This window comes from Myripristis murdjan, chromosome 9 (genome assembly GCF_902150065.1).
Source record: "Myripristis murdjan chromosome 9, fMyrMur1.1, whole genome shotgun sequence".
Classification (NCBI taxonomy): Eukaryota; Metazoa; Chordata; class Actinopteri; order Holocentriformes; family Holocentridae; genus Myripristis; species Myripristis murdjan.
The window spans coordinates 11700861-11722706 of NC_043988.1; the positions used below are offsets into that span (position 1 = coordinate 11700861).

The 21846-nt window shown below is 40.4% G+C and overlaps 2 protein-coding genes across 2 annotated transcripts; both read right to left on the reverse strand.

Moving 5' to 3' along the window:
* Positions 1 to 2494: 2494 nt before the first annotated feature.
* nkx3-1 (NK3 homeobox 1) lies at positions 2495 to 3778 on the reverse strand. Its single transcript, XM_030060529.1, has 2 exons — positions 3561 to 3778; positions 2495 to 3237 (listed from the first exon to the last, which is right to left on the reverse strand). The coding sequence occupies exons 1-2, from the start codon at positions 3742 to 3744 to the stop codon at positions 2849 to 2851; spliced, it is 573 nt and encodes a 190-aa protein (XP_029916389.1). The 5' UTR covers positions 3745 to 3778; the 3' UTR covers positions 2495 to 2848.
* A 7399-nt stretch (positions 3779 to 11177) lies between these two features.
* On the reverse strand, positions 11178 to 12839 carry nkx2.7 (NK2 transcription factor related 7). Its single transcript, XM_030059237.1, has 2 exons — positions 12668 to 12839; positions 11178 to 11743 (listed from the first exon to the last, which is right to left on the reverse strand). Exons 1-2 carry the CDS (start codon positions 12837 to 12839, stop codon positions 11178 to 11180), a joined length of 738 nt encoding a protein of 245 aa, XP_029915097.1.
* Between the last annotated feature and the right edge of the window lie 9007 nt (positions 12840 to 21846).

Below are 21846 nucleotides of genomic sequence, written 5' to 3' on the forward strand. Positions count from 1 at the left end.
CACTAGGGATGCATGATACTGGATTTTTTGCTGATATCCGATATGCCGATATTGTCCAACCCTTTTCGTCGATACCAATATGTGCACATATTTTTTTGCCACCTAACTGCAGAGAGCATCGAGTCTCTCCTGTAGTGCAATTAACATTTTATTATGCCTGTTGTTATCATGATGGCCCACTGGCAGATGCAGTACAATACAATACTTTTCAAAATGCACACACTCACCGGGCAAAATAAGAAAACTACTTGAACTTAGGTTCCTATAAGACATGCTATATTTATTTTTATATAAAATGTCTTTAAAACAATACTTTGAGACAAAAAGATTTATCCCACTTTACCAGTCACAACCAGGGCAAATTTGGGCTGATTCACATATCCGCATATCATATTGGCAGATGACATGCTGATATTTTAAAGTTGATCTCGGCCGATATCAGTGACATGCCGAAATTATCGTGCATCCCTGCTTCCTGCTTGCTTCGTAAACACTTTATGAAAGGTGCATCACAGTTTGGATATCTTTATATTCCAATAATAAGTTGACTACCAGCTGCAAAACAAAAGCATCTCCACCTCTAATAACAAAGGTGCACTATGCAAAAGTGAGGAGCCTTCAGACTAAAAAGTGAGAAATCAACTTGAAATTTTAAGGTTGTTTTTTTTTTTTGTTTGTTTGTTTTTGTTTTGTCAGTTGAATTTAAACCGTCCTCACCTCAGTCAACCCTGAATTTTCTTTAACATCTTCCAAAAAACAGGAGAATGTGATGACAGGATGCTGCCTAAAGTTGTTTATTTTTTCTAATAAGACAAAAGATAATTATATGCTTGTGGCAGTTGCTGCTTGCGTCTAGACAGCAGAAGATTCCTCAAGGTCAGTTCAATGAACAGTGTCAGACAGGTTGTTGGAGTGAGAGCTCTCATGCTCGCCTCTATCTCAGCTCCATCACACCGCCGCTCACACTTCAGTTATGCTACTGTAAACATGCCCTTTTTAAATATGTAAAACCCTAAATCCTGCATGCCATCTTATCAGCCCTGCTGGGAGGCCGCTGCACTACATCGGCCTGACGTGTCAACCTGCATGTCTGGATAAGCACACTTCTCAGCCCGCATTGTTTGTATTGTGCTTTCATGTACGTAGCTCCTATAGTGAGAAATAAGAGCTGAAAGACTGGAGAGGACATTTCCATTTCTTTAAGTGAGACAGAGATGGTGATCTTTCAAGGGAATAGTTCAGGCCCTCGTTCAGAGTGTCACACCTCATGAATCATGAGCTTGGGATCATAAGGTCCTATCTTTGTGGAGCGCTCTTCTGAGATATGGATCGCGCAAGATTTCTCGATGTTTCCTGCTGGTAAAACTGCTCTGTTGTGAAATCTATCTGTGTTCAACAAGGCCTGCAACCACACGCTACATTGAATGTGAAATATCAAAACCACAGGACGGTAGGAAATGGGACTCATCACCAGGTCAGGAACTTGTTTAAGAGCCTAGAAGGGCACAATTATGTAAAATAGTGTCTACTCTTTGTTAGCCCCACCCCACCCATCAGCCATCACACCTGTCCCACACCAACAGGCCTACAAACCATAATCCCTAACCCTGAAGTTACACTGTGAGCCTGTGGTCACAATAATGTCACTTTCCACATAAAAAAACAATATCATTTAAAACTGATTTCACTTGGATTTGGTGGCTGAATGTCACGTCTCAGCGCTCAGTGTGTAATTCTGACACTTTTATTTAAACAGTTCAATCTTCTGAATGTACCTGTGTCAAAACTGTTGGTTGCATGGTTATGTAAATCTTAGATGTTGTATTTTTTATTATGTCTTTTTTTTATATAGATTCTAACTTTCCTCTGCTGTATCCTATTAATTTTTGCTGCAGCAATGACCAGTTTGCCTACACGGACCATTCAAGTTTCACCTTGAGTTCTTGTAGGATATTTTGTAATGTGAAGATTTCCAAGCTGAAGTAAGAAAAAAAACAAAAAAAAAACAAGAAGATTATTTTGCACTGTGTCCAACAATTCCTTAGCAAACAAATTACAGCGTCTATGCGTGTTTGTACAGTTTATGGCTTGTCACGCTGTGTGTCACCCACAGAAAGCTGAGATGCAGACTGCTTCATGTCAGGTTAAATGGATGCATGGAGGTTGTGGCTCCTCAGAGGAATTACATCTCGTTCTTTGGCAAGGAAAGGGTCTCCAGTTAGTCCTCAGATCCCTGGCTGCTGGTCTGTCTCTCTCTACAACAAACTGTACTTCTACATAACAGCTGCAGTCTGCAATAAAATGCACTGACAAATTTCATATTTGAAGTTTTGCTACTTAAGGTTTTGCTAAAATGTATGCACAGATCCGCCATCAAACTGAGCTACATCACAAATATTGTTGACTGAGGTTTGCTGAAATGTATCATGATCAAACTTTAACAGAAATCTTTAAAGGAAAAAGTAAACTTTAACAATATGGATTTAATAATGAATCAACAATGTGAATTTAGTGATTAAATCATTATTTTTGTGCAAATCCACATGTAGTCCAGTACTACTAGTTTTGTTGGATTTCATACAGGGCCTTTTTCATCCAGTGTCACAGATTTGGGCAAATCATGAAAAGAAAAATCTAATGTTGTTATGAGCATTAACATTTTAGAAGACTGGGTAATTGCCATACATGCATCTATGAATTTAAAATTGAGTTAAAATAAATAAAAGTAAAGTGTGTTACTGAACATGACCTAGCTTAAAATTCTATAAATTTAGCATGACAAACAGGGACATGAAACAATCAAAAAGCTTTATGATCATAAACCAGGAGTCCATGGTACATGTCCATTTCACCATAATGTCGGCCCCCAGGGGCCACTGAAGTCCCACAGGTAGGGTCGGTAGTGGAGGCTGGAGAGCAGCGATGCTCTGACTAAATCGTCCCTGAGGCCCAGTCTGTCCGACTTGTACATGTCCTTACACAGCTCCGAGGTCTGCTGCTTTCTCTTTGTCTTATACCTCCTGTTCTGGAACCAGATCTTGACCTGGGTCTCAGTCAGTCTCAAGGTGCTGGCTAGGTGAGCCCTCTCCGGGGCTGACAGGTACCTCTGGTGGTTGAATTTCTTCTCTAGCTCAAGCACTTGGAGATGTGTAAATGCTGCGCGGGAACGCTTCTGTTTCCCTGCAGACGTTAAAGTGCTGGAGTCTGAGGTGCTGGGACAGGATGTGTCGAGGGACTCTGAAACACAGATGGGATCAGGTCATTAAGCTGATACAATACAGTGTTTGCAGTTGACATATTAGACAGTGATGTGTGAGTCATAAAAAGGTGAGTAAACTATGACTTACATTCAGTAATCATCAGCTGTTAAACAACAAGCTACCTACAAAAAGCCACTCTTCATAAGACTTACACCAGTTTGACGCTACCCTCCATGATATGTACCATGGATTGGTGTTATATATAAATATATATTGTAATATATTGTCATATAGTGTAAACTGACATCCGCCATGACATCACTGTTGTTAAAGGCCTGTGGGTGAAGTGTAGAAGCTCACCGTTCTGCACTCCAAACATCATGTCCTGCTGGCAGAGCTGCTCCAACTCCTCAGATTCTTCTTTCCACTGTGAGCATCTTTCCATCTTCTGTGTGGAGCATTTCCCGTTAAGCCTTGTGCTTTCCTTGATGGAGAGAATGTCCTCGATGAGGAAGGAGGTCAGAGGTTTGACTGCCTCAGACATCTCTGCCCGGTACTCCACAAACTCACGGCTGCAGTTTGTGCGTCTTGAGTCTGAAGCTCTAATTTATACAGCAGCAGGGGTGGAGCCGCTGGCATGTGAGAGAGGCGGGACAAGGAGCTCTCTGTTTACTGGGTTAACCCTACCTTTAGCAGCTCTATTTTTATTTGTTTGCTTATTCATCTCTGTGGCATTTCTATTCACATCATGGAAAGTTCTTCCTACTTGTGTGCATGTGTGTTTGTTTTTTTAATCTGTGATAGCTGAATGTATTTCAGGCAGTTCATTCGAGGCGGAAATATCAGTGCACCCCTCTGAATAACAGTTCTCAACAAAAATCTAATAATTTTTACCCTCTGTAGGAATATTATAGAAGAGATACTATAATATAGATTTAACAATGAGTACCACAGACACACTACAAGTCCCTACTAGAGCTGTTAGTTCAGTTTTTAGTGAGTTAGTTAGTGAGTGGGGTGGTGGGTCTGGGGGGTCTGAGTGGGTGGCCATACCTGATGAAGGCCTAATGTGTTCAGCACATTTAGGTCGGCTCCTGCACCGACACATTCGCTGCTCAGTGGCTGTTTATTTGTTGTTCTCTGTGGTTCTGCGTGACCTTTTTTATTTTTTCCCTGGGAATGGGACGTTTGGTAGTGTGTCCCGTCCTCAGGGAATTCATGCTTCATTTGGAATAACATGAGTCTAGGAATGACAAATATTACCCCTCCCATGCCCCCTGCCCCTGCCGGCTCCATCAGCAGGGGCAGCATCATTCTCCTGGTGTTTGCGTTATTTCACGCTGATTTGATGTCTGGTTCAATGTGAGGATCATTTGTTTACTGAAGAAGCCTCAGTCTGTTACCATGCCTTTTTAATCTAATGAGGCCTTAAAAACCAACTGTTTTGTCATAGTTTACCTCTGACACTTTGCTATTTAATTTTCTTATTTATGAATTAATGTCAACCACTTTCTATTTCAATCTTTCTCTAAAAGTTGAAAAATCAATCATGCTACTTGACTGAAATAATTGATTTTTAGAACGTTCTGTCTGTTTAATGTCTTTGTGTGAGGTGCTGTAAGTCATCCTGTTTTAAGTGCATTAAGGTTCTTAGCTCTTCTTAACATTAGCTGCTGTCTTGTCAACACAGTATTAACATGTCCAGCGTGATATGTGTCACCTTGCATTCTTTGTCTGGGGCCGTCTCACTCTGACAGAGTGCTGAGCGTGTAGGAGACTCAGCTGCTCTTCCTGTTTTAAAGCCCTTAGGAAATTTTTTCAACATACAGAGCTGACTGTAGAATTTAATATATGATAAGTAAACAAAACTCGAACAACCTTATGATTCCTTTAAAAATCAAAAGACAGGATCATTTTCCTCCCGTGTTTAAATACTTCAAAATAAATTTCCTGCCACACTTGTTTAACTGTCACACACTGCTAATTCTGTGTTAAATTGAATATTAAAACACATGCATTCAGTCCAATGACGAGGGCAAACCAAGCTGGTAGAGGAGCACATGTGGTGTGAAGGGTGGCACTATCATCCGGTTCAAAATGGGCCTTTCAAGGCTCCTGTGATCTCTATCTTAACTTGTTAAAGCCACCAGTTTATCAAGCAGGCTATGTCATCCTCTGCCCTTATTCTTAGACAATCTGCATGATTGCTCATAGTCATGCGGACAAAGAAATGTCTTCTCCGCATCTTTGTTGCACGATAAGCGTTCACTGAAAGGTAAAGATATACAGTTACATAGCGCTCTTAACTCGTTTTGCACCAGACGCGACTATACAACCTCTGACCTTTTAGCCCAGGAAGGCATTTGTCTTCCACAGCGCATAATATGTGGCGCTGCTGTTTTGTTTGTGCCGTGGCAAAATGTCATGAAGTAAACCATCAATCTTGTGTTGTTTTCCAGGCAGGAGCGCCGCTGTTTCATTGTCTGAGACGAGCAGCAGGACAGTTGAGTTGTCAGACTTCTGTCCTGTTATCTGTTCAGCATCAGTGTTGTTCTGTATTACATCCCACACCTGTGTTTATGCTGTTGCACAATGCCTTTCCTTATTCACAGTATGGCATCAGGTGGACCAGTTCAGTCTGACGTTTCTACTCAAACCCTTGCTGCAACAATATGGCACATGTTGAACACAGGACATTTTATATTGAACCTACATTCATATCTGTAAGGTTATATAAAGAAGATGCCTTTCTTTTTGAGCTCAGAGTCTGACACACATGAAAAACACCCTCACAGGTGCAAGTCTTTGGTGTTCTTCAAGGTCTTGCTGTCCTAATGTGGTGTCTTGGGGGCACGTTTGCCCATTTTTATTAATCCTAGAGTGGTCAAAAATATTATCAAAAATGATAATATTTTGCACTAAATCTGTGTAACAATTTGTATCAACCCAAAAGGTGCTGCAACAACTTCTGACACATGTTGGAAGAGCAGGTTGTGCTTAAACAAAATAATTCTCACACAAAATCCTATAGGCTTAATCAAGTCATCATCAGGGCCTTCATCGTTTTGTAGAAAAGAACGCTCTCATGAAGGCTCTGTGTCGAAACACGGAGGCATTTTTCTAATGTGATGTGAGCCAGTAAATAGCAAATAAACAGTTGGAATGTGAATAATTTGCCCTCCTTGACTTGACAATTTGGGATGTGCTTTTCACATTTTTTGTACAACTTATGACACTGAATTGAGCATGGGAATGGCTATCATATGCTGCCATCATTATGCTCTAACCCTTAAACACTGTAAATAAAAAAATAAATAAATTGCTGAGCTGGATCTAAAATCAAACTTTAGGTTCCCAACTTTCAGAGGATGTATACCACTTCTATTTCACATCTACTGTTGACCTTTTATTTCCCCGTGCAGATCCCCTGCCCCCCACCTAACATGGGTCTAAAGAGAGAGAAGGAATGGTAAAGGGTTAATTATTGTTTTACTTTCAGCACTTTGATCATATAATTCATCAGTGTTCAAGTATCACAGATCAAATTACCTTTTCATATCAAAGCTAAATAATTCCAAATGATGAAGGAAAGTCAACTCTACAATCAGTACCATGAACGAGATTGAAAGTGTCATGTGCAACAAAAAACATGATTTATTTATTTATTTTTTTTTTTGTATCCTTAATTTAACTGCATGTGTTTATTCTGTAAAGCACATTGAATTGCCTGTGTGTGTGAAATGTGCCATATAAATTAAGCTGTACCTAAAGGTGTTGTTTCCTGATATCACCTGTTGGTCTCTTCCCATAGAGGGCGCTACCACACAATAAATCAAGTGTCCACAAAATTAGGCTGGGCAGCCAGCAGCCACTTCAAAGTACTGCACAGGAACACAGACTGACTTGTTTGACTGTAGTTTATATCCACATGATGAGATATTTTACCAGAGATAACGAGGATTCATTCTGAGGAGAACAGGACACAAGCATTGCTTGTCTTGGGAAGTCCCAGCTCCATTCAGAAAGTCCAGCTTGTCTCATGACTGGCTCACACTGGCTGAATGGACACATGGTCGGACAGTGGAGCACCAAGCCTTTTCACTTTTATAATATTTTATCTCAGTACTGATCATAAACACCACAGTATCAGATTGGAATTCCAATGAAGTGATTACACAGTTCCAGATTACACATCTCCCTCTCCTTTCTGTGCTCTGCCCTGTAGCTGACGTAAGGCTATCTAGGAATTAAAGCGTTTTTGAGGAACCATAATGGCTCTTTCAAAACAAAAGGCTCACGTCATCTCCTGCTGAAACTGAGTCACACAAAATCTGAGGCACAACATTAATCAAACATTTTTGGAACTTTTTTTTGTTGGCACATTGCAAATGACATCTCAACTCTCTTTGTGTGCGCCACACACACACACACACACACACACACACACACACACACACACACACACACAGGCACATGTCATCTTACTCTCCCTCTTAGTCAGGTGCACCAACAAAACATATTGTAATTCACATGCATCTGTCATTCTGTCATCTGTCATCAGTGTACGTAGAAGTAACTGGACTTATCAGAAGCCTCATATTTATATTCTAATTACTGCTTAACATCCTATTTCTACAGAGAATCAGCAGATTTAGCTGTGCTATAGTCAAAGATTCAAGCCTGTTCTAAATCTGACATCTACATATCACTCATTTTATGCTTTTAAAATCTCGTTTTTTTTCTCTCCTTTGCGGCTTTGGATCTCAAACCTTCCTCTGCAATTGTGTTACGTTGGCAGTTCCACTGCTGCCTTGGCATCTGCAACCAAAGCTGCATCTATCAGCGCATCTTTCAAACCGGTAAGGGTTCAGAAAACAGCCAAACATGGGACTGATATCATTCTTCAAACTTTGATCTGAACCACAACATCTTATCACACAGGTTTCTCTTTCTTTCATGGAATTTCCCACGTTGTGATTCACATGTTTCTCTACTTTTCTAAACCTCTCTTTCTCACACTGGTGACATTAAAGCATTAAGATTTTTTTTTTTTTTTTTTTTTAATTTATTTTATTTTTTTGAGCAAGCACTATAACAGCCACAGCAGGCTACACACCAGTAAAGAAGGGATATCTCCCACCATAATGTTTTGCAGCCTCTTGTCTTCTGCATACAGAACAGTTAGTAACATTTATGAGAGGTCTGAAGTTGGATAATGATGCCAATTATTTTGCCATCAACTCTCTAAATTAGGAGTCAATCTGAAGATAAGCCCACCTAAACTCAGTTTATCCACATTTTATTTGGAGAAGAGGCACAGTCTATGTTCAGATACTGCAAAATAAGTAGCCTAGTATCAAATCTAAGAGAATTGAAGAATTGGGCTTGGTTTTTATTTTTTTCTGGAAGTATGATTTATGTTTACAGCTCTCATTGCTTGGCTTACAGTGATCACTTCCTGAAGATTATTAGTCTTTTTATAGGCTTCACCTTTTTATCTACCACTTAATAGCAACTTTTCCTCTGACAGGGAAAACTGAATAATATTAAATGCATGATGCAGCGTTCATGTTTTTTTTTTTTTTTTTTTTTTTTTTTTTTTTATGAAAAAAAGTGGGGTAATTAACAAACTTGGGGAAGTGGGGTAATTAACAAACTTCCATGGTGAATTTCCCAAAACTGCAAATGGCCAGAATCCGCACGCGCACGCACGCACGCACGCACGCACGCACACTGAGGGACTTTATCTGATCTCCTCGAGTGTGTGTGTCTCCTCTGTGTCTGCCGCTCAGTCTGCAGAGCACTGATGCTCCTCCACGTCGTGTCTCCCTGCGGCCCCTCGGGGCTCCAGCGCCTCTCGCAGCCTCGCAGCCTCGGGCCTCCACCTCTGGATTAACAACGACGCGCCGACCGCGTCCATAAACACACGGCTGAACCGGTTTCTTTGGGAATAACTCAAAGAATTAATATTCAGTTATTTGCTCATCGGATGTGTTTTTTTTTCTCCCACTGAGCAAAAGCCAGGCAAGAAAGACTATAGCCCAAAGCAGCGTTAGGTGAAAGCAGACTATTGTGAAGAACGAAAAACACTATAATATGCATCATATGTACGTGTATTGTAGCCTACTCGGGAGTGAAAGTAACTAATTACATTTACTCAAATTACTATAATAAAGTGCCTTTTTGTGTAATTGTACTTTTTTGTATTTTCAGTCAGTAATTTTAGGCTACTTTTAGCCTATTTAAGTGCACTTTTGCTGAAGTATTGTAGCCTACTCAGATATATTTTAATGCCATCCATTACAGAGCACAGACTATACGTGATCTTTCAAAGCATCAGGAACTGGACCTTCATAAACTGAGAGGCTGTGGGGCTTTTCACAGTAAATGGCCAGTTAGCAGAGATTAGAAGGGTAATCTGGCTTTACATATTTCGGTGCACTTTTTTTTTTTTAAAATTTCCAAATAAAAGAATTTAGTTTGAATTTCGTGCTCCAATACTACTCCAATGAGTTACTTTTTACTGTTACTTCAGTATATTTTGCAACAGTACTTCCACTTGTGTAACATATAATCACAGTAACAGTTCTACTTGAATGGCAATTTGCAGTAGCCTACTCTTTCCACCAGCGATTGTATTAAAGCATGTCTGTAGTACTCAGTGGTGTGAATTTAGCCTGTTTCATTTTCATTTTACGGTATTTTATCTGGTTTCACTATGTAGCCAACTGGGTGCAACAGTTTTAAGTTTTGGTGTGATCATATAGATAGATAGATAGATAGATAGATAGATAGATAGATAGATAGACTTGTTTTAAACTTTAAGTAAAAATTTTAAGCAGTATTTTTTTTATTATAATTTTTTAAGGATATTGATTTGGAAGTTAGTTAGGTGTTAGTTCGTTTTACACGTCAAGTGTTTGACTGTATCATTTTAATCTAGCTGGATGGGGTTATAATCACCCCTGAAATGAATCTGACATGAGCACTTGGTGCCTCTAATGCCAGTAAAGTCAGCCCCAGGCCTATCTGTGCATTATCGATGAGTGACAGGTCAGATTGGAGGCTGTTTCCCGTTTGATTGAGAGTTTAAAAAAGTAAAAGAGCCACTCTGTCTGCTCGTCTGTTTACCCAGCAAAGCTCCGGGACGAGGACAAGCTCTCCAGCCTTATCAGCGGATTTGTTGATGGGACAATAATGAGGCCAGTTTGATAGAGCAGCCTGTCAGGTCAGATGTCACTCCGGCCATTAGCCTCTGATGGGACTCTTTGATAAACTGTGCGCCTAAAATATGCAGAAGCAGCTCGGCAGCCGATTAGAGGCTATCTAATTGGGCATTTAGTTTCTAATTGAGTTTTAAGAAGAAAATTGCTCATGTTGCGCTCACCGCACTCAAATGTGAGATTCCACAGCCAAAACAGTCTCACTTACGGGTGAATATTTGTTGAACTGAGCTCATGAACCGCTGAAAACTTAAACACATTTCATTTTACTTCTATAAACGAAAATCAACAAAAACAGTTAACTAAATAAACGAAACAATCAATCAAACGTCACCCAACTAAATAAATATTAGGCTTAGGACTATAGCCTTTTCGTCTTTGAAGAGACAGATGAACACTAGTTAGCCTAACTTGCAAAATAAATTTTTAAATAAACTTTTTTAATAAGATGCAGATAATACAAATTTAACATAAAATCTCAAGTCTTTGATATAAGAAAAATCTGTAGCTACAATTATAGTCCATAGTGAATTGACGAAAACAACAAATACTTTTAAAGACAGTGAGCAGTGTAAAGCATTTTCATCATGTGTTTATTTTCCACCTGACTTGTAAAACATTTAGAATGCTGCTCTGGCAATAGTCAAGCAATTACCATTCCAGAAAAATAAAATAAAATAAAATAAAATAAAATAAAATAAAATGAGATGAATCGCGTGATTGTTCATGGACCCTCTCGGTCGTTTCTTTGGGCCTACCAGCCTCTTACACCCTGTAAAGGTGCCTGGAAGTGTCCGTGGCTGAAGGGCCCCTCGCTGTTCCCTAGTATATCAGCCAGCTGGTTAGTGGGTACCTGACTGGCAGTCACGCTGCTTGAGGATGACACGCTGTGATAAGTGCAGCCATACACGCCGCTGTTTGCATATCCAAATACAGGATTATAGGGTCCGATCGTCACGTTGTACGGAGCTGAGTGACACCCTGAGGTGCAGAGCTGGCCGTCCCGAACCAGGACAGGCACTGCCACCCTCCTGGGCGCAGGTGGATATCCCGCCAGCTCCAAGGATTTGTCCTGTCTTTGGCGCTTGCATTTGTACCTCCTGTTCTGAAACCAGATTTTGACCTGGGTGGAGGTGAGCTTGAGGATGTGGGCGAGGTGCTCTCTCTCCGGGGCGGACAGGTAGCGCTGCTGCTTGAAGCGCCTCTCTAGCTCCGACACCTGTGACTGGGAGAAGAGGACCCGAGGCTTCCTGCGCAGTCTGGGTTTGTTCCTCTCCGGGGTTTTGTCACAGTCAGTTGACCCGTCAAAACTGCACAGGTCTATACAAGAGAAAAAAATGAAAGTAAATAAATACATAAATAAACAAACAGAGATTTAAAAAACGAATGTCTTAAAATTGAAAACCAGAGGTTGTGATGTAATATGTGCGTCGGTCACTGCAAAATTTTAGGCCTACCCTGAGTCTAGTAAGCCTACATCTTACTGTATTTAAGTGAAAAAGTGAGGTATAGGATAATTTCACTTCTTTATGGAAGAATTTTCTTGAACCAAGGTGGGCAGCAGATTGATAATTGTTTCAAGAGGATTTTAGGCAGAGATAAGGCTGCGTTGGAAACAAGTGAAACCTGCTTTGGGGAAAAAATGAAGGGGTGGAGGGGTGATGTTTTAAATGTTTTAAAGAAAGAAAGAAAAAAGACAAAACTAAATTACTTGAGTTAAGAGAACTGTCTGAGTTCAAAATTGGTACTGATGTAATTTTGTATTTTTATTATTATAATTAAGAAGTATGCAACATTGTCAAATGGGAAATGACTAAACTAAACTCAAAAAAAAAAAAAAAAAAAAAAAAACTCAAGGGGATCATAATAGGACTACATTCCTTTTAAGATGTGAGTGCCAGTGTAAGATAGTGTGGTGTCTGACACGTAACCAAGACGCCCAATGTCTTGCCAGGCATCAGTCATTTTGTGCCAGATTTCGAAGTATTACAGAAGCTGGGGCATCCCCATAGCTTAATGAAGAGAGCCCCAAGTAATTGACCTCCACGCTTATAGCCTAATCCTCTGGGTTTTCTGTTAGTTATTAGAGCATAAAAACAGAAAAGAAAAAAAAATTCTGGAGACGGTGGTGTTACGTCGATATTGCCGTGCGCACAGAGCATCAAACCGCACAAATATGAAATCATAACCAGTCTCTATCAGCATCCCCAGATTTATCTGTTTATGATGTGTGTGTCAACTCACCGTGGTCATTCATTTCCTCTTCTGCCTCTAAGTTGTCTCTCTGGATGTCGAGGCTGGTGTGTCTCACTTGCCTCACTGAGACGCACGGCTGTCGCTGGCACGCGTAAATGTCCAGGGTCCGAGGCGCGCCGTGCAGGGGCTGCTGATGCACCGCTCCAACTTGGTCAGACATCAAATATTCATTTTCAAAGACATGATGGTGCTCCGGCTTCAAAATGTCTTTGACAGAAAATGGCGTCGAGGTAGAAGTGGGATTCATTTCTTAGCCGGCCTTACAGATTTTCCCAGAGTTAGAGCAGCTGATGCTGCCTGGCTTTTAACTTAACTGGCTGATGACGGAGGGCCTGGAAAGATAAAATCACGCCAGGTCTGACTTAAGAGCAAGGTAGAGATACCTCTCACCCCTCTCCAAAACCTCTCCAAACTATTGGCCAATACCAAGCCTTCATGTGCTGGGCCTGTCGACCGCTGCTCCTCTTCTTCTCAGCTTACACAGGAGCACTTCAGATCACATTCAGGTTCTTTGTGCTGAGGAAGTGAAAATGACCTAATTAATCAGCAGGATCTTCAAAATGCCAATAGCCTACAATACTACAGAGATACTTCAACTTTAAGCAATTGGTATATTTATCACATTCTCACAAACTCATGTGCTTTTGTCTCACGTATTTGTATTTGCTTTGTGTTACTTATTTTTATTACCACAGGAGGGAATATTTAATACTCCAAAAAGTCCATACTAAATAATTAAAATGGTATTAAACTTTTAATAAAATCTCAATGCCAGTTGGGGAAGGCAATTCCATTCCGTCTCTAATGCTGCTTCACTTGTTTACTGGAGTTTACTGGATTGAGCCTTGATACAGATCACCAGAAAATGACCACTCTACTCAAGAAATTGCTGAAACAAATTTCGAAGTTAGGCATATTTTACTCCGATCAATTAACTTCCTGAAACGGATTATTTACGCAGCGTGCAGGCTGCACCCCAGCATGCCTCTGGTTAACCTAGCTGCCACTTAATCAGCACACAGGTCCTGGGGGTTGAGTGATCCCTGGTGATGTTGAACAGGTTTACCACCGACATTGTTTTCCGACCACGTTATTAGTGTTCTCGGGCCACAACAAACAGTAACTTTACACCTGATGTTGTGGAAGTGGAGAGGCGGCGGCGCCAGCCTGCAATGCATGACTGCTGCCAAGACGCGCGTCCTCAGAGAGCGGAACAGGGACAGACAGGCTGTCCATCTGCGGCTCACAGGGAGATGTGCGGGCCACTTAAGACGAAGAGCTGCGTTAGAAATCATTGTGATAACAGATGGCAATACTTCCCGTGCTGCTTCTGTGGCAACGATGGTCTATAAGTGAGCTACTAGTGAAAAAAGTAGGTAAACTGACCTTCATTTGTTAAGCATCACAAATTATACACACAAAGGAATTACACTTTATGAAAAACATTTATTTGCTTTCTCCCCCCCAAAGATCCTGGCTATATCCAGGAGCTACTTGGGCTGTATTAAAACTATTTTTGATGAGAATGTCTAACTTAAATCCGCCTAAAGGTGAGTGAACTCGATTCTGCAGCTGGAATCATGGCTGTGAAGTGAGATTTCCACTATGCGCGTTATTATCAACAGGATCCGAGATTCATCTTTATGACTCAGGTCCAAGAAAGCTAAAATCCCAGGCAATCTTTACCACAAAACATGCCATGCAATAAAATATAACCAAAGTTCAAATTACAATGATGTTCAAATTACATATTTATAGCGGATGGGTCAAAATGCATGTAATGTAGGTCGGTATGTGTAGGCTGAAATTTTGAAACCTCTAGTTCTCAAATTAATATATAACATAAAAACGTTGGTCAATTGACTTTAACCTTGTGACAGCCTTTTTATTTTATTGCATTTTATTGTATCTTATTTTATTCTTTTTTAAAATTATAGCATACTGCTGTATATTATTGTATACAATTGCACATAATGATGATACAGATAATTTCATACAACAGAATTTTAGACCACATGTTAGTATGAAAATTGCATCATTGGCATATTCTTTGATGGTGAATCACAAGGTAGTGTCTTTTATTAGTGACTTCTATTATGACTGAAACTGCAAAAATGACTTCTTGTACGCTGCTGCTTTTTTTTTGGAAGACCAGTTCACTATAGTTGCATAGGTTTATGAGTACACTGGTTTGATATTGGACTCGGGTCTGCTCTCTGTTGGAGTGCTGAAACAAACTGTTGTGTTTGGTCTCTCTGCAACTTTTATGTGTCTTGATGCTGCTTTCTTGGGCAGTTCTCTTCAAGATGAAATTGTCACTCTCATTGGTCAAATAAAACATTGTAATGTGTGATTATGCGTCAAATTTGTGTTCTTAAAGATGATATTGCAGAAAACAAGCACAGCCTACATGGAGCAAGATGAGAAACCTGAACTTCAAAAGAAAAGAAAAGCACTCAAGAGTCATCTGGGAATTGTTTGGCAAGTTTTTCTTTTTTTTTCTTTTTTTTTGAGTGAAGACAGGAGGCTACCTTGGGGATTTCAAGGTGTCCAGTTTGATGGGTAAATTACTTAATCACTACACCAGTGTTCTCTGAAGGCTTGGAGCAATGCTCTCTCTGAGTTTGTGTGACTCCTGTACCTCCAAATCAAAGACTTCCCTATTGATTCCACCATTTGTCCCCTCACTGTAACATAAGAAGCAAGCTAAGTACCATTTACCACAAAATACCCATAATTCATCATACAGCAAAATAGAAGGGTGATAGCAGTTGAAAGAAGAGACAATCATCCTCCACTGCGTGAAACTGAGCCCCGTTTTGCTATGACCAATACTCCACTAAAGACACTCATCAAAATGTTATGTGAGATTGATATTCCCTTCAATGAAAGTGGGACACTTTTGAATTAGAGAGTGCTGTAATGCCATCCAGCTGTCATGGGATATGGGAGCGTTTCAGCTGCACGTTCACAGGTGTACATTGTGCTTATGGGGAGGAACCGAGCACGGCTGGAAACAAGTGACTGGGGTGTGCTAGCACTTACAACTAACTTTCAAATCTTTCAAATGCGAGATCCAGGTTAGGGCCCTTATGTCAGTGAGTAGCTGCCCTGCTCAAGTGTCTATCGGCAAGATACCGTACACTACCAGCTCTGGGGGGAGGAGGGGGGCACTCCATTGCTGATCCCGACCTCTGACTTCCTTGATATGGACAAATAAAACGCTTTGTGCCTCACAAGTTCAATAAACAACATTAAGGGCAAACCCACTGAATTTATGATATAGTATAAGATAAATCCTCATGTCCTTTTCACATCTCAATGTTCTGTGTTATTCTGAGGTCATTAAATGGTGAGTCTGACTCCAGCCCCACACTGCTCTGTAGTATTATCACAATTCTGCTGATCTTTGAGATAACACCATGCAAAAGTGACTCAGCACCTTGATTCATGTCCCTGTCAGCTCACCCCCTGCAGCACTGTGGCGACTACGAGGTTCAGGTGATTGGAAGTTATTGCCTCAAAAATGACACAGATCACTATTTTTTGTAAAGGTGCAATATGCAAAATTGCCAAGAGTTGATTCAAGGAAATACATTTTGGCTCAACTGAGAAAAAACATGGAATGAGATTGCAGTTCAGCGCTTGAGGCCACATGGTTCTCATCACTGGCCTGACTCACTGACAAATTATATACTTCAAGTTTTCTGTCAGTCCTCACTTCAATGAACCCCGGGCAACTTTGGAGAGCGCACCCTTAATAATAAAGGTATGTTACCTTCATCACTTTAATATTTAAACACTTTTAAACAATATTTGTCACTTTTAAAGGAGACCAAAAAACAGTCTCCAGCCATCTACTTCAGCTGTCAAATTGCTGTAGGTCTTCATGTACCGTGTTCATATGCCTCCACTGCTACTCCTGTGGTGTTATGATAAATCATAGTACATGATAATGTGTCTAATGCCGTATGTCATTTCTATGCTGATGACACTGCTATTTATTATTCTCCATCATATTGCACTGGTCTTTTTAAGGACTGGTTCAGGTTTATTGACACAGGATGGTACGAGTTGGTGTTATGCTTGGTCGTTCCTTCTGCAGAAAGCCCCCATCATTTTGGCTACTAGTTGGCAGCTCCTCAGACAGAAGTGAATTAGAGCCAGCAAAGAAAAATATTTTAAGCCACAAGAACCAGGCAATATATCAAACACACACACACACACACACACACACACACACACACACACACAATGTAGCAAATGTAGCAAATACAAAATATACAAAACAATTTAAAAATATATCATTATAAAATTATGTTTTTTTTTTTTTGTTTTTTTGTTTTTTTTATCTGCTTGGTTGTTTGGTTTTCCAAGTGAACATTTCCATCATTTAGATATCTATTTTCTGTCGACAATTCTGACATTGTTGTATATACAACAGCTGTGTTTGAAATCTGTCTTTGGTATTTTTTATATGGTTGTGCTCTTTCAGTATAATTTATACTGTGTAGCTATAGTTGCATAATACTGGAGTCTGTGTAGAATCATAAAAATGATTACCCTGGGTGTTTTATGGGCAAATCTTTTCTTGATTATAGAACCGCCATAACTTAAAGAATTGTTATGTGACTGGATGAAGCATCAATGGTTCCATGTTTAGACGTTCCTGTGTGGCACTGTGTGTGAAGGTTTCCAGATCCTTCAAAAGCCTCTATACAACACCAGAAATGTCCCCTGTGACTACGAGGCAAGGTAGTTTACAACCATTTGAAACTATTAGGTTGCGGCAGCAGCCTAAAGGTTGAAGAAATTGCTTTCTGACAGGAAGAATGTCAGTTTAAATCCCCATCCAGCTGGGAGATTGCTGGTGGAGAATGTGAATAAAGTAAATATTTCCCTCCCCTCAACAACTACCATCAAAATGCCCTTAAGTAAGGCACTTGAGTAACCCCCAGCTGCTCAGACTGTGGTTGAAAAAAAAAAACAAAAACATGCATCCTCAGTCATTTTTCCACTGATGGAAAAAGTAACAGAGGCTCATTAGAGGGTTTTTTTTCTCCGTTGATTTGTGCAGAGTTGAACTGTATCTTGCCCAGGTTTAACTGGGTTTTCTGCTCCATCAAGTGTAAATGTTGCAACTTGTGTTCAGCCACTAGATGTCTCTACCAGACTGTACTAATAACAGGGGCTCAAATACAAGCATGAATCCTAAGCATGGTGATCAATAAATCAATAAGTCAACATTTTACTTGTTGTTTTTTTCCGATCACCAAGTGTCACTGAGTTCAGTTTTTCTTCACTTCAAGTAATTCTGGCATCTTGGAGGAGCTGCAAGTCTGCTGCAGATTGTGGGTCCTTCTATAATACAATAAGCTTCTTTTTAGATAAACACAAATGTTTTCATGTGTGTTTGCACAGGAATAGGTGTTCATCTGTGTATCTATAAAGTGTAACTTTGGCACAATATAAACTTGTGAGACATTTCCCTGTGCTGGTCAAAATGAGGGACGTGCGCTCTTTCCCTGAGATTCCAAAAGTGTGTTTCACAGCCATGCAGCCATGTGATATTATTCATCCACAAATCACAAGAAACACTGAGGCAATGTTGTAAATGATCTCTGCTGAAAAAACAAACAAACAAACAAACACACAAACACACAAACAAACAAAAAAGCCTGTGCTGGGCATGGCATAATCCATGTTTTTGCAATGTACGCTATTTTTTCAGCCATTTTTCAGCCATTTGGAGAGCTGTTAAACTGGCGCTGTATGTAAAATGAATATATCAGACCATTTTAACTGCACTATTGAAGTGACTGAATATGACGCTTAATGAGCTATTTGATTAGCTATGATGCATGCAAGGTACACAGATACCATGACGTATAGCTGAGGCGATACAGACTGATGAAAGTAACATGTCTGGTGATGAACTGCACTGGACTGATGACTGACTGTCACTGATCCACCTACAGTATCCAACTGTGCTGTAGGAGTGGATGTGCAGTGCAATACACTTAGGATATCCAGGACCATAAATTGCATGGCATTTGATTCCAAGACAAATCTATGAGAGATGCTTTTTCAGAAATGGAGAATGCTCTATTTCATCTCTTTCCCCTGCCACTCGGTCTCTTTCTTCAGTAAAATTTGATCTAATTTTCTTCCCCGTCCTAGGGTATTTCCCCACAGAAATGAAGGGATAGTGGAAAGATTGCTGGTGAGATTGGAGTGGATCTAATCCTCTGCTGCTCTCAGTCATACTCCATTTCACTGCACATCTAATTTGTCACGCTGCTGATGAATATGCCACAAGTTTCATGGGAAAGAGAAGGACATAATGAATATAAAATACACTGGGAGAGGAGAGAGGCAATTGCCATACCACAGGAACCACAGTGCATTGTTCATTTGTCCCATCAAATTGCTGACACTATGCAGGCACTATGGATGCATTGTTTTCCTACCCCAGAATTTGATCAAGAGGTTAAAAGAAATAACTGAGTGAAACAATGGTGGATTTGTTGGCTGCCTGCACTTCGCAGACAGAATGTCAGTGGTCATGTATGATCATCCACTCCGGGGTGCTTCTACCCCACCCCACCCCCACCACCACTCATATGGCAAACATGTACATGCATAATGTCAATATCAAAGGCTTCTTCAGGGTTGCTTCTAGAAACAACGTAGGGCCTTGAAAACTCAAAAGGTTCCTGTAAAGACATGCACATATTTGTCGCTTGTGTTTGGGTGAACACTGTGGGTGTGCTTGTCAGTAACCGGATCTATATAAGCAGATGTGTTTTACAAACATGCTTGTCAAGAGGGTTTCTAAGACATTGCTTTGAAGCAGAAGGTGCCATAACATTCTCTCTCATAGCTCAAAGTGGATTACTGTCTCATTATCATTATCATTAAAAGGCTGCAGTATTTAATAATAAAAAAAAAATCAGATGGCATAAATTGCATCTGCATGATGATATTCTAATTTCTTCTTATTCATTATGACTCTTGTTGTGATTTATCAGGGCGGTGATACACTCGGCAGCAGTCCAAGCAACAGGCAACAAAGTGAGACGCAGGGTCAAAAATCTGTTCAAATGTTTCCTGGCAACAAGATGATCCTTTGTGATAAAAACAGCAAGTCTTAGGCAATTCCCTGGGCACCGTTGCCCATCCGAGTTGCTTTTAAAAGTTGTCCACTGTATAACTGCTGGATTCTTAACAGTTTCAGTTCCAAGGACCCTAAATGGTTCCTCTTTTATTGTATATTGAACTGATAATTCACCACAGCCCTTCTCTCTTTAAACAGCCATGTAAAGGATTCAGAAAGCAGCATATGCCATGCATATTCCAACTAAATAGGTGGGAAACAAAGATTTTTAAACCAACCGTATGGAAACATTTCAAACGCTTTTGTCCATCATGCTTGTGCTGAAGTGAATTAATTAATGAGTTGAGAGTGAGTATCTCTTTAAAGAGGAAGATGATAGAATCTCTGTGCAGAGCTGCTGCATCACCTATCCATGAGACTGGAGAGTGGCTGATGAGAAAGCCCTTCAGGACTCTTCTCTAAATAGGCATGAAATTATATCTCCCTCTGACTGAGATTAGCGTCCACGGAGCCTCTTGCGTTCTGCTCCCTCTTTTCCTCAGGCTCTTCAACCAAACAGGCACTTTGCAGTTTCAGCTCGTTTGTGCTCAAGTTTAAGAAAGTTCATTTTCATCAGGAGGTGCTCTCTATGTCCTTGATCTTACTTTGTGGGTCCTGCTGGATTTGTTACATGCACCAAGCACAATATTATGTGCTGATGATTTGCATTCAACGGACCAGCTACTTTTTGATTAGTCTTTTTCATTTGGTAGTCTGAAGCCACAAGCTAGATTGTATTGTACTCAGAGATAAACAGTGATTCTTTGGAGATCTCATTTCTTTGCACACAAAGTAGGTCCAACTTCAAGAGACTGATATAAAAAACTGTTTGTAGAAGCAGCTGAAATAAAGATTTGAATTGAAACTTCAGGGTGGCTCAGGTCATCATTTGCCAGGAGCGTTATACATCAGCTGAAATGGTCATGCTTGGTTATGGCTCCCATAAGGGATATTTATTCTCAAAAAGCTTCTAATTTTCTGAGAGTATATTGAAAAGTCATGCAGTGATGTAAGTGATTTTGCAGAGGCACTGTTGCTCTGGTACAGTTCAGTCTGTCTTAGTTATACTTCATTTCATTAAATAAATGTTTGGCAAATATAGCAAATTTTATTTCCAAAACATCCTGTGGAGAGAAGACAGGCACTTTGAGAAATGTTTAGGTTTTCTGCGTTTTTCTGCTTTTAAACTTTCAGTATTAGTACTGGAAATGAGCTACTAATCATACGTCTTGTAATATAACATGTAAAACTACTTGGAAAAAAAGTAAACTTCAAATTCAGCAAATAATCTAGCCACTCAGATTGACCAGTGTCTCTGTGGAAGCAGGACATGCACTGCAGCCCAGACGACCTTTTGTCCAGCAAAATCCTCCAGCACCTCCCGGGGTGCTCCCGGGCCAGCTGGGGGAACAAGTTCATTCTTGCTGGATGTCCTCTTAGTCAGCTGTGCATGATATACCTCCAAAAGAAGGTGCTTGAACCACCTCAGTTGGTTCCTTTCAGTGTGGAGGAGCAGTGGCTTGACTCCAAGGACTTCTGGGATTGATGAGCTTCTGACCTCCTACTTATGGAGAGTGAGTGCTGCCTCAGTTGGAGAAAAATTAGTTTTGGCTGCTTAGTACAGCTGCTGGACCTCAATCTCACCTCAATCTCAGAATCCCTTTTAGCGTTTTTAAGAGATGCCTGAACTCCCACATTTAGGGCAGCAGCTCATTCCCCAACTAAATGCAACAGGCTACCTTTTTTTCTGGGAGAGAACCATGTTCTTTGATTTGGAAGTGCTGACTCTCATCTTGACCACTTCACACGTAGCAACAAACTGCCTCAGTGAACATCAAAGGTCACAGTCAATCAAGCCAAAAGGAGGATATCATCCGTAAACAGCAGAGATGTCACTAAACTGGACATTCTCCAGGCCTCAGCCATGCCTTCGTATCCTGTCTATGAATAGACGGGACAAGCCCCATTCTTGAGTCTGATGCCCACTTTGAATGAGCTTGACTGAATGCCA

Bases quoted from the DNA above. Each gene is read 5' to 3' on its own strand.
- nkx3-1 (XM_030060529.1), bottom strand. From the start codon at position 3,744: ATGTCTGAGGCAGTCAAACCTCTGACCTCCTTCCTCATCGAGGACATT. The intron at 3,238-3,560 runs GTGAGCTTCTAC...TCTGTGTTTCAG, and splicing joins GATGTTTGGAGTGCAGAACG to AGTCCCTCGACACATCCTGT.
- nkx2.7 (XM_030059237.1), bottom strand. From the start codon at position 12,839: ATGTCTGACCAAGTTGGAGCGGTGCATCAGCAGCCCCTGCACGGCGCG. The intron at 11,744-12,667 runs GTGAGTTGACAC...TCTCTTGTATAG, and splicing joins AGAGGAAATGAATGACCACG to ACCTGTGCAGTTTTGACGGG.